Here is a 13,088-nt window from a genome sequence, read left to right on the forward strand (position 1 = left end):
TGAAATTCCCCATAGGTATTCTCAGGATTAACTGATATTCTTCATTTTGTAGGTAAAGTGTCCTGGTCGAAGCCCAAAGCTTACTCGAAGCCTGTGGCCGATAAACTGCTCTTTAGCAGGTCTGAGGTCAGCTGACCCTTGAACGATGCGGGCGTTTGGGGCGCTGACTCCCCACCCAGTCAAAAATGCCCACGTGTAACTTTTGGCTCCCCCAAAACTTAACTACGAATAGCCTGCTGTTGACTGGAAGCCTGACTGACAACATAGTCAACGAACATATATTTTGTATGTTACATGTATCACATACTGTATTCTTAGAATAGATTAAGCTCGAGAAAAGAAAATGCTGTTAAGAAAAACATAAGGAAGAGAAAATACATTTACAGTATTGTTTGAAAAAAATAAGTGGTCTCGCACAGTTCAAACCCGTGTTGTTCAAGGGTCAACCGTGCTTCTTTTGAATTACATGCTTTCCAAAAGTCAACCCCAATTGCCCACAGAATAGTTCATATCTGTTGGGAGTGTGATTGTCAATACATATTTAACTAAATGTCATGGGAAAATGATAAACTTCAAAAATATAATTATTTCTTGGAAACCTAAGTTAAATGCTTTGGAACAACTTGATAAATGTGAGTCATTAAAAAAAATCACTGTCAAGTTAGGGCAATTAGCAACTATAAAAAATTTGGGGAAAAATGGGAAAATGTAGGCTTTTTAAACTCAGATTGCTTTTCAAGTCTTTAGGTTTTTGTTCTAGTAAATGGAAGTGGTAGGTGATGTACAATGGCTGTGCTTTGTGCAGGAAGGGGAATGTGAACGCCACGCATTAAAGCCTTCCCCAAAGTCAGAGTTTTGGCAAATAAATGCACACCTCTATAAGATAAAATAACATGTGGTTGTCTCACTTTTATAATCTTCCTATATAACCAACCGTGGCCCCAATCTTGTTATGAAACACTTCTAAGCACCCAGGAAGGTGACAGGCGCAGTCAGATCACGCAGACCGCTCTCAGGTTGATTTTAATGGTTCTGCTAAGATGTCAGTAGGACAGTCCTCTGCCTTTCGCTCTCTCCCACTCACACCATCCGAGGGATGTTTGGCAAGAAAATATCCCCAAAGTAAATAATCAGATGCTGGCATTTTGGTATGTTTTAGTTCATAGTATGATTACCTCCTCATGTCCCTGAGACCAAGGCTGGCTTTCAAATGCTGAGCTTCAGAAAATAATTAAGACCTTTGCTTGCCAAACATCCAATTCAATCAAAATTGGGAAAATGTTAAAATAAGTGTATGTGGGGGGGTGGGGAGGCGGTGGTTAAGATATTTTTCAAATGATAGATGACACATTAGTTCTTACTTCAAAAATCCCAACTTGAGAATAGATGTCCTAAAAGCATCACTTATGGTTCATTCATATACATAGTTATGGTTTTAAATGTTGGGTGGTCTTCTTTTAAAAAGCAAATATGATCCCTTTTGATAGTTAAATGTATTTGCCTTGGTTTTAATTATATTGATAAAGCCTGTTACAGTCAGGAGGCAAGTGGAAACAGACAGCACTGCTCCTACCGACATGTCCCTCATAGGTCAAGATATTTTCAGGCACAGGAGGAGCCATTTACCAAGTTATTTACCAGGAAACTCGCTTCTTTGAAGATGCGCTTTTCTCTGACAGCAGGTAGCTGCTCCTACCTGACCACTGGAGTTCGGGAAAAGCTGTTTTAATCCAGTGGCTTTCTGAGAACACAACCCAAAGTAGAGAAAGGCATATACAGTAAAACCTTGGATTGTGAGTAACTTGGTTTGCGAGTGTTCCGCAAGACGAGCAAACATTTCTATTAGGTCGTTGGAAAAGTCATGACGCATTTTTGCAACTAGAAACCTAGAAAAAATACGTCATGACTTTTCTGACGACCCAGTAATACATTTTCACGTGGTAAACGAGCGACGTCTTGCAATACAAGTGTTTGAGGAACGAATTATGCTCACAAACCAAGGTATTACTGTACCTCCCACCTCCTGCCCCAGATCTGAAGACAGTCACATAATCGTCGGTTCTCTGGATTAGAGGAGACCCCACTTGGGGTTACAGAGACAAAGTTGGTACTTGGAACTTCCTTACAACATCCTCGATGTGCTTCTTCCTTCCCTATCTCAGCAGCCTGTGTATTCCCTATACGGCACTTTGACACTCTGTAATTATTTGTTTGGCCTGTTTATTACTGTCTGTGCCATTAGAGTGTAAGCCCCATGAAGAAAAACATCTACCTGGCTCACCTGTTGGGCCTCTGGTGTCTGGCTCACTGGCCAATGAATGAACACCTCTGATAACAGCAACCAGATAACTTCCTGAAGATTTTATTTTTGGACATGTCTGACCTTTAGGACATTAATTTTTACGTTGAGCTTCAATCCAATACATTATAATGTCAACCTAACTCTAACACTATCATCAGGCCAGAGAGAACAAAGCTAATAATCTTCCTCTTCCCTGATAATTGCCTCTAAATGTATGAGGATTTTTTAGGTTCTTTCTGTATCTTCCCAAGGTTTCACACACTCAGGACTATCACGGGCTCAAGCTTCTACTTTGGTCCAGTAAATTGGTCAGAGAAGCAAAACAATGGCAGAAAATGTAACTTGGGGAATTTATGGTGCAGACACCAGCTTTCAAGAATGCTTTTTCTTTAGAAAGAAAAACATCCTGGGCTGAGCCGTGTGTAACAGAACTGTCCCCACCAGCTTTATGAGTGATGAGGCTAGCTTGTCAAGAAAGTCTGGCCCAGTGGAGGATGTGTATTACAATGGTCAGATAAAGCTGGAGTGTTGGGAAAATGTTAGTGAGGTATAGGCATTGTACCAGGCTGACATAACAGGGTCCCAGGAGCTGAAAATCTAGAGTCAGACTTGTGGCTCTCACACCCTTTCTGACTGAATGAGTGGGCACGTGTCCTTCACCGATGAAGAAATCTTCCAGACCAAAAATGTTTTTCCAGAACGGTACAGTAGAGACACCTATGGTACCAGCTGTTGGGGAAGAGTCAGTCCCTTAGTGGGTTCTTTGGAGAATCAAACCCTCCCCATGGCTTTAACATAACATTTAACTTTGGGTCTTTGTGTTGTTACCCGATTTGGAGGATGTCAGCCTGTGGGGTAAAAAGTTATTAAAGTGGGAACACACAAAAAACGGTAGCATTCTCACTTCTTTTCTTGAGCAAAATGCAACAAAATAACAGAACTAAAACCGTCACCTTCTAAAATGTGCATCCTGACAAGTTCGGAGCGGTCTGGTCGGCTCCTGATCTTGTGCTTCAAAAAGTTTTCGGTCTTAAAAAAAAAGAGAGAGAGAAAGTGTTACCATAAATTCTTTTTGATTTATTCTGGTTTTACATTTTTTTCTCTCAAGGTACTCCATTTAAATAAATTGATACCCTTTCAGTCATGATTTTGAAAGGAAGAGTAGAAATTAATACTCTGCGAAACTATTATCTAATACACAATTTAAACTGCAGCCTTCAAAATTGTACAGGGATGTGAAATGTCTGCTGGTATGAACTAAACACTTTAGAATTTGGGAAAGGCACAAGCTCACAATTTTGAAGTTGATTTTTGAACAGATATAGGATTTTGATCATTTAAATATCTAAAATCAATAAAATCTACACTCCAGGTCAAGTAAAAATCCACCTAGATAACTAATTTCCTAAAACTTCTCATGTATTTTCTTGGATGAGTTCATATCCTTGATCATATTTTCTTATTCAGAACTGTACTTAACTCCAGACAGTAAGGCTTTAAAATGGGTTTTATATTTTATAAGACTTTAAGAGATCATTTTCCATCCTGGGAAAACTCTTACGGAATTTTTAGAACATGCTTTTTGTAACACAGGATAGAAGTTTTCCCTAAAATAAGAAGAATGAACGTGCATAATGATACTTTTAAAGAAAAATAATAAACATCAGTTTGATGTGCAGCTATGATAGAGTCAACTCAAAGGCTTAAGCCAAGTTGAATGTGGCAATATTCTTTCAGTCAGCCAAATTCTCCCACTCTTGCTCAGATGTGCAGGTAACAGACCCAGCAGGGAAACCAGCTAAGAATCTGGTGTCAGCACCTCACTGGGACAGTGGGTCTGCTGGGGTGACAAATGGCAGAATTACTCCATTATTATTCTAAAAACTGTGGTTCTGCCCTGAAATCAAGACAGTGAAGAAGTGTGATTTGTCTTTTATGTATAAAACTAGTTGCTAGTTTTAAAAGAACAAAATGTCAACATCACGTATTTTCTACAAGCTTCCAAGACAAAACTACCCCAGGATATATTACCCTGTTTGCCACGTGTCCCGAAAGTACGCTACTTGTCCACAGGTACTTTAAAACACAAGAGAGGAGAACATTTTAAACTGAGATTTCTTACTCTGGCTCGTTCCAAGCTTTTTATCTGCTCATGGAATGCCGCTGGGCTCTTCAAAGCTGTGAGAGGAAAAGAAATCATTTCCAGGGTATAAGAGGAGGAGTGCACCCTTCAGTCAAACGTTCCAGTGTATCTTGTTGCTGTTTCCTCTTATTCTTATTAATTCGCATCTACAGTTCCATTTATCTACTAGTTCCTTTAGGAGGGCTGTAAAATTTGGCACCTTAAATGTTTCAGAATTAAAATTATGTATTTCACAAATAAAACAGGTGAACATTGAAAACTGAGTTGTATACTCGTATATCATGACAACGCAAATATCAGGTCAGACGAGTTCTAACCAGTATTGGGGCAAATTACCGTCACTGAGGAACCTGTTTGATGATTCCTTGACAGGCTTTTGCTTTTGGTGGAAAAAGACACTACTGGAAAAGCCCAAATGTCCTCAGGATATTTAACACTGGGTGATCTAACCTTGAACGTGAGGACACTCTGCACTGTTTACTAAAACATCCCCTACTCAAGTATTTCTATCAATTTCCTTTGCAAAAAAAAAATCTTTTGCATGTATATCCATCACTGTTTGATAACACCGAGTACTAATGACTATAGGCAGTCAGATGACGGACGGGATCTAAGACTAGGTGGGCTTCCTTGGGCTCTCACGTCCCAAGCCTGACCCATCAGCTCTTGGTAGCATCATTATTGTTGGCTCTGCTGATGCGTGAAGCATTGCAGACTCCCAGCAGCCCAGCCCAAACAGCTTTGGCTATGGGCCGGCTTCAAAACGCAGACCAGAGCCGGCTTAGCAGTGGTGTCTTAGATGGCACAGTTTGATCTACTTGATTGATCCTGCTCAGGAATGCAGAGCTGGCAAAATCTGGCTGGTTATGAAACAAGCTTTGGCTCTGTCATGTTAGCTTTAAGATATTTAGATACTCCATGAATAGGAGTCCAGAAAACAAAGTTTCACTGGGAAATAACTGCTGCAGAGAAAAACTGTTCCTTATCATAAAGCAACAAAAGGTACTATCAATGATTCAGAAGACTGGCAAACATAAAAGCATAATTCCTTTCTCATTTTTTAAAGCCGAATAAGTGACTTCTTAGATTGGCAACACTGAAGCCCAGGGCTGCCTTACAGACTCATCTGGCAACTGAATTCTGATTCAATGGCTACAACTGAAGTAGAGTGGTACATGGGTGCTTCTCGGACACATCCACTTTGTTACGTCACATTCGAGATGGCAAAGACACGTCAATCTTACGTGGCATGATGCCCTGGTCCACTAGTTGCTCCCGCGTCCTCCTTTGTTGCAGCCTCAGCTGGAGCACTGTGGGAAGGAAACAAACACCATTGGTGTTCAGAGCAACTACAGGAGCCAAGTTATGGAGTTTCAGGGGAGACACAACCGAGGCTCATGACACACCTTCTAATTCATAACTGAATAAGGGAACTACCTGGCACCCTGCCACCTGGAAAAAGAAAATCAGCTCATGATTTCTGCCTGTTTGGTGAGCGTGGAAGTTCTCTCGGAATATTTTTGTTTACTTAGTTCATAATCTTAATTTGATGACTAACGCCAGAGGGTGCCAAAAAAATGTATACACATTTCAAGAAAGGAAAAACTGTATTAAAATTGTAATACTCAATATATTCCGATAACAAAAGATGAATACAAGTCATGTTTGACTTGTGCAATGACAAGAGGTGCTCAAAGTGGTTCCCATCAGCGTAGTTTTAATACAGTTTTTTCCTTTCTTAAAATGTGCATACATTTTTTTGGGCACCCTTTGTATTTGTTGTTTAAATACAATCACATAGTAGTAGGCAAATAAACAAAAACAATTGGCTTATACCTTGTTTTATTTGTAGGAAGAGAAATGTGAAATTCCTTGCCTTTCCTTCGTTTTATTTTTTTAAACAAGTTATAGCAAAATGTATTTTAAGATTGATTTCTTTGGAGGGTCTTACTCCAACTGGAACACATTTTAAATAGCTTTAATGAAGGTCAACTGCATAATAAAAAGTGGACCTATGAGCTATTACAAATGACCCCAGGGAAAACTTCTAAATTAAGAACTTAAGTTTAATAATCTTTGCACAAACAAAACACCTATCTCATTTTACAAGTTCTAAGAAAGTCCCAAATTGATGGATACCTTATCATTTTAATTAAAAAAAGTAAATAAATCATTAGGACTCGTATAAAACAAAGCATACCTCACAAAATGTGGAAATCCAGTTTGCCAAATGTAATAAAAATAGATTTCCCCCCTAGGTATCTCAAGCAGATTTTTTTTGCAGCAGCTCTATATTTTTATCTGGAAAACGAGCCAACTTCAAAAAAGAGGAATACATGAAGTAACTTTGAAAACTATTTTCCGTGGTTTGCTTTACATTCAATTTTAAGTTCCCATTTTTATTTCTGTTTCAAACCCTGGATGAAAACCAAGGTTAGGATTATTAAGGGTCTGTTTACGGATAGTCAATAGTAAAAAAAAAAAAAATTACCTATGTGTATTTCTTAAACGGCAGGGGAGGAAGACAGGGACTTTCCTAGTAAAGGGGTGCTGGCTGGACCGGGGGCCGGCTTGGACCAGCCTCTTACCCAGGCCTGAGTCAGTGCCCGCGATGGCTCCTATCGCACTAAACCCCCAAGGCCTGAGGCCTCAGGCCCTTTGCTTTTTGCTTGCCTGAGTGCCGATTCCAGAGCAAAGCACAACCTTAGATGTGTTTCAGAAAGAGGCTAGACTGTAAAATAGCTGTTAAACATATTTTCTTATTCATAGGTAGATATGCATGTTGTCCTTTATTAAAAACTGAAAAAAAAATTTTGCTTTTGGGGGCCATTGGATCACAAAGTTTTAATGACATCCCATTTAGAAGAAATTGACATAAGATTCTATTACACAAAGCAAAAGAAAAATGTAATGAGTAAAAAAAAATATGTAAAAATGTATGTACATGTTTCTCACATTATAAACTGTTTTGTGAAACTTTGAATCAATTATGCTCTAAGAGAACGATCTTACCCTGATAATTTACAGTTTACTGAGGATAGTACGTTCCCACTGTACTTTACTAGGAACAAAAATAACCAAGGAGCTGACCTGCGGATCTGACAGTACCCAAATGCCTTCGTACTCTAACATTCTTCTGTGAACGTTAATGTTAGTCTTTGCCTGAAATTAAGATGTTCATATTCAAGAGGTAAAATCCCAAGAAAAGGACTACTGAGAGGAGAAAATGGTCAGAACCATCTCCAGTTGAAAGGCTGGCACTTCTGGAACACGGTGGTCCATCTCTATTAGAGAATCTCTAGCGGTTATCTTTCCTTTCTCCCAAGGGAGTCCTCAAAGAAAGGAGTAAAACAGAAAGGGTAATGAAAACATCAACAGCCCCCTTCTTTGGTTTAAAACAAACCAACAAACAAACAAGCAAAGCACCATACTTGTGAGACAAACGCATCAAACGCAATATACACTTTTGGGGAATGGCGTCTTGGAATGATGGGTACATCTGCAACAATTTGATCTGCAAATTAACACCGATGACAACAGCTACCCTTGGAGCATCTCTTGACTCTACACTGGTCAGCTGCCCTCACGCACCTTGAGAGCAGTCCTATTGGCTCTACCATCTTTGATGCTGATGTGCTACCATGAGGGTAATACACAATGTGAATGTGTGTCCCAGCCACCAACTGTTAAAACAAAAATCAAATGCAAACCATTTGTGTTTTCCATCCAGTTTGTTTGATGGCAAAACCAACAATGGCTCCTACTTCTGTCACTGCTGGAAGGCAGGAGAGCAGTCTCCCCAGTCAGCTCTCATCACTGCCTACCCCATCTTCCCAAGAAGCAGTATCACCCGTAAGGGTTACTCCGAGCAGCGGGGCAGGAGGTCCTCCCCAGGCGTGGTCGTTACTGAAGACATTAGGGAAAACATGTCTTATCAAGAGGAGGCATATAAGCAGCCATGCTTTTAAGGCTGATGACGCTGCTTGATTTTGTTCCATCTGCACCAAGAGGTGGGCAGTACTGACACTTTACTGAAATGAGGCGCAGTGCCCCATCAAGAGGCTCGGGTGCACTGCCACTTTGGGTTAATGTTAAAACACAATTAGAAGATTCGTGCATATGAAATATAGCCAGTCACTCACAACTTGATAGGGCTCTTCTGAGAATGAGTGATAGTTATGAAAAGAACTGGTCCTAACGCTGTAAAATATCAAACTTCCTTTTAGGTCTTCCCACTCATCAAATGCAAAAAAAGTTAATGCATAATCAATGACAACTTTGATATCTGCGTCGTACAGAAGGTCCAAGGCCAGGAAGAGCAAGGCTTGAATGATGTGGACGGCTTCACCATCCTGCAGTGCTGGAAAACTCGAGTCGGGCAGAATGTGGCCGAGCTCATCCAAGACTGTGAAGGGGGTAAGAGACCCTGAGCAGAGAGGACCCGACCCTCTCAATGACCGGTTGTGGGATCATGGTGCTTTATCAAGTTTCTGTGGGACCTTTATGAATTAAGCCTGGAGACCATCCTCCTCCCTTTGCATCCTCCACACGCACATCTGCATAGAGGGAGGGAAGGGCCTGATCACCAAATGCTACTGGACCTGTGACACAGTTGTAGCTCCTAAGACCAATGAGGAAAGCAGTACACTGGGTGATCTCTGGACAACCTGGCACAAATGCAGTGTCGACGAGACTACATTTCTGTAGCCCCACGCTGAAGACCAGGTGTTGGCCCAGCGCTGCTCTCCTGCAGGGCTATGGTGGGTGGTGGTACAGCTGCCCAGGAAGCCAGTCTCCCAGGCAATGGCCTTGCATCTGAAGACTGAACCCGAGAGCAGTCTCCCCTGGTGCCTCATTGAGCTGATGAACTGTGGTATTGGGCTGACATCATAGCTTCCGTCCTACTAGTAAACTGACTAAAATTCAGCATCCCCCATGGCCTTCTAGCCACTAACTAGCTACATACAAGAGAACAAAACACGTAAGTCTACAGAATTCTCAGGGGGAAAAATGTTCAAAACGCCCAGTGAGTGAGTGGCTACATCCTTTCATCATACGTATTTCAACAAAGAGTTGAAATAGAATTCATGTGACAATTGCTCACCTTTGCAAGTTTTCAAAGAATGTCTTTATCTTTGGAAAATGTATAAACGAAAATAGCCCAACGTATGGTCCTGAGAAGTCCTTAAGTTTACAATGGTTGGGTTTAAACCTGTTTAAACCCCCAAAGCGGGGAGGGCAAATATAAAAAAAGTGTATCTCATTATCCAGCTAACACTGTATCCTCTGTGCAGAAACAGTTAGGACAAGGTGAGGATGCTGTGACAGCTCCGTGTTTCCCGATGGCCAAGCTCACGAGAGTATACAAAGGACCTGACCCACTGGCAGGAGGCTCTTGAGCCACCTGCTTCCTGTGTGTATCACATCTTCTTCATTAGCCTGAGTCCGAGGCTTTTATTTTTTATTAAAACATCTTTTCACCTATTCTAAAAGTGATATGTTCCTCCGCTCCATGTGGTCACTATGAGGCCTGGCCATAAAGTAAAGAGGCTGATTTCTTTGTGTGCAGACCATCATCTTTGAAATTATAGTAGATATGTAAGAATATGGATATAGATTACTCTATATTCGCTGCATTTAGAGAAAAAAAATTAATTGTTGAATTTTTCCAAGGTGATGTAGCTTATTATCTCTTAGCGCTAACATTCACGGTTTCCTATTACATTTCAATAAAGAGAAAAATACATATAATTTTGAAAATTCTACTTAGTGTTATTCCTTGTTACAACAGTTAAAAACTATGTTGTGGGCCGGCCGAGTGGCGCGATGTTTAAGAACTGGCGTGGGATGCCAGAGGGCCCCAGTTCGGATCCCACATATGAGGGCCAGGGACACTGCCCTCCACAGCTAAGATGCTGAACAACAGCTCAACCTGGAGCTGGGCTGCCATGAGTCGCCAGCGATGGCATAGGCTGCAGCCCCTGTGGCAGTGAAGGTTTCCATGGGATACCGTATGTAGCCAGCAGCCAGCGTGAGCGGCCAGCAGCCGCAGTGAGCGACCGTCCAGAAGCCGGCGACTGATCTGCCTCGCCCAGGAAGAGCGCAATGATGGTGCCAACTTGGGCCAGTGAAGCAACGTCCTCCACAACTAGACTGAAGAACAAAACGACAGCAACTTGTCTGTTCCCCTTCCCCCAATTCCCCAGCACTGTTCCCATCCCCCCAATTCCCCAATAAAAAATCTTTTAAAAAAACCCCAAAACTATGTTGTGTCAACAGAAATGTTTGGAACTTGCTCTCTTTTATACAAGAAAAGTGAAAATTCAATTTTAACCGCGATTCCAAAAAATGAAAGGTAGCTTATCTAATGGTAAAGATGAATGTCATTCTTATTCAGCATCACAAATAGTTTAGATATTTAAAAGTACCTTTTTTTTAGTTCCTTTGCCCTGCTTCTTAAATGGTTTAAAGTGCTTTTAGAACAAAATTTTAGGATTAGTTTCCAGTGTGAAAAACCTTAAAATACAATGCTGTCTTTCACATAATACTTATATACCCCACTTCAAAATTCCCAGCTGCTTTGGGAACCAAGATGATATGTCTATTCTCTTTTGTTTCTATAAGTAGAATGTTTGAAATGTTTCCTTAATGTGATGTTATTAAAGGGTCTTTTCACAGGAAAGAAAAAAGAACCACATTATGCAGCATTTTAATAACATATAGCAGTTTCACATGAATTGAAGAAACCAAACGAAGCAGAGTTTTGGCCAAGGGGGCTTGTAAGGGGACATCTGAGGACTGTATGTTATTAAAAAACAAGGCAGAAATGATGCTTTCTGGGAAGCAGTATGGTAGGAAGCCATTGTCTTGGAAATTCTTCATATAAACAGCTAGTTTGGGGGTATGAAGGTTGAGAACAGGAGGGGAGATGAACAGCTGTCTGCAAACTAGAGAGGACCCATGTATATTATTTAATCATGTGACACTGGACAGAATAAATTATATGACACGAGGGGTGAAAAAACAAAAATACCTGAGCAGTCGGTCAAGTGGCAGAAGGGAAAACCAGAGGTAAAAGCAAAGATGGAGCTAAAGAACACTCTTGGAATTGACCATGGACTGACTCTGAAGTCAATACTAGGGGGAAAAAACACCCCAAAACAAAAACAAAAAACCAAAAAAACCCAGACCTTAGTTTCAGGTTTTTAAAATATTTTCAAACAGATGTTTGAGTAGTTAAGAGACTAAAGTGGTTGGACTTTGGCATTGTTTAAACAGCATTACATTAGTGGCCTGATCCTATAAAACAAGACAATTTGGAAAAGCCAACATTCTCACACTCTTTTGAACTCAGACACAGGAGGGATTAACGGGCCCCTAAGGGCTGCCTTAGAGTCGTTAAGTGTGATGGCCCCTGCAATAGGGTTCCAGTGTTTTCTCAGCAGCATTTCAGTAATAAAGTTTATAACTGCATTTATTCACTCAGTGAGGGGCAAATGACATCTTAAACAATTTACATTGAAAGGGCAAAAGGCTCCTCTTCCTTTACCTTAAAAATAAATGTTAAAATGTTATTCTTATTGTTACTATTATTACTATTACTTTAGATACTTGGAGGAGATAACCACCTTTTCCCAGATAGAAAACCGTAAGGATTTTTTAAAAGACTTCATTTTTCCGAGCAGCTTTAGGTTTACAACAGAACCGAGAGGGAGGTCAGAGATTTCCATACGCCCCCTGCCCCCACACAGCCACAGCCTCCCCCATCACCAGCAGGACTTTTATAAAAATGTGATCCTACAAAGATTCGCACATTTAGAGTTCTTTGCTGTGAATGGTTTGCTTTGCAGTCAAAGGGTAAAAAGTCACATCCTCAGTAGGATTTCCTACTGAGCCTGGGTCTCAGAAATTTGCCACTGTATGTGCCACGTAAAAATCTGTATTTTTAAGAAATTTTTCCATTTATTTGTTAAAATAAAGGTGACACGTGCACATGAAAAAGGCATTAAAAAGTGCAAGTCAGTGCATGCCAGCCTAGACCTCCAGGTTCCTCTCTACGGAGGTAACCACTGTTCAATTTCTATGGCTCCAGAGGATGCTTTGTAAATATTCTGGCAATATTAAATATAAAATATGCAAAGGAAATACACAGGGTGGGATCATACTAGTCATGTACTTTGGTAATTTGGTTTAAAAAACATGAAATCTAGCTCATTCTTCTTACTGGTTGTATTAATGGCTGTATCTGACATATGGATGTATGAATTATATACACTTCAGTTTCTAGATTTTTTTGCCATTATAAACAATGCTGCAATGATTATCCTGATTCATTTTTTGGCATGCTTTGATTTTACACACACACACACACACACACACACACACACACACACACACACACACACACACACAGAGGCATTACATTTCTAATAATGGAACACACATTTAAAATTTTGAAAGGTGCACTTTGTAATCCAAATGGTTCTACCAGTTTGTATTCCCACTTAACAAGGTAAGAGAGTACCTTTTTGCTCATCCCTTCCCCACAATGTACATCATCACATTTTAAAGTAACTTTAAATTCACTTCCTTTTACCTAAAACTGATAACATCATGCCGAAATAACAGTAACATTTGGTATCA

General features: G+C 40.4%; 1 protein-coding gene across 5 annotated transcripts in view; it reads right to left on the reverse strand.

The window, feature by feature from the left end:
- The window catches only part of MRTFB (myocardin related transcription factor B), a 173,514-nt gene that overhangs the window by 41,593 nt on the left and 118,833 nt on the right, over positions 1-13,088 (reverse strand). For all 5 annotated transcript variants that reach the window (XM_019666079.1, XM_019666081.1, XM_019666080.1 and 2 more), the window contains 3 exons: positions 5,690-5,755; positions 4,425-4,480; positions 3,256-3,331 (listed from right to left, as the gene is read on the reverse strand). In XM_019666079.1, coding sequence (XP_019521624.1) covers positions 3,256-3,331; positions 4,425-4,480; positions 5,690-5,755 — 198 coding nt within the window. The remainder of the gene's footprint in view (positions 1-3,255; positions 3,332-4,424; positions 4,481-5,689; positions 5,756-13,088) is intronic.

This window comes from Hipposideros armiger, unplaced genomic scaffold (genome assembly GCF_001890085.2).
Source record: "Hipposideros armiger isolate ML-2016 unplaced genomic scaffold, ASM189008v1 scaffold_460, whole genome shotgun sequence".
Taxonomy (NCBI): Eukaryota; Metazoa; Chordata; class Mammalia; order Chiroptera; family Hipposideridae; genus Hipposideros; species Hipposideros armiger.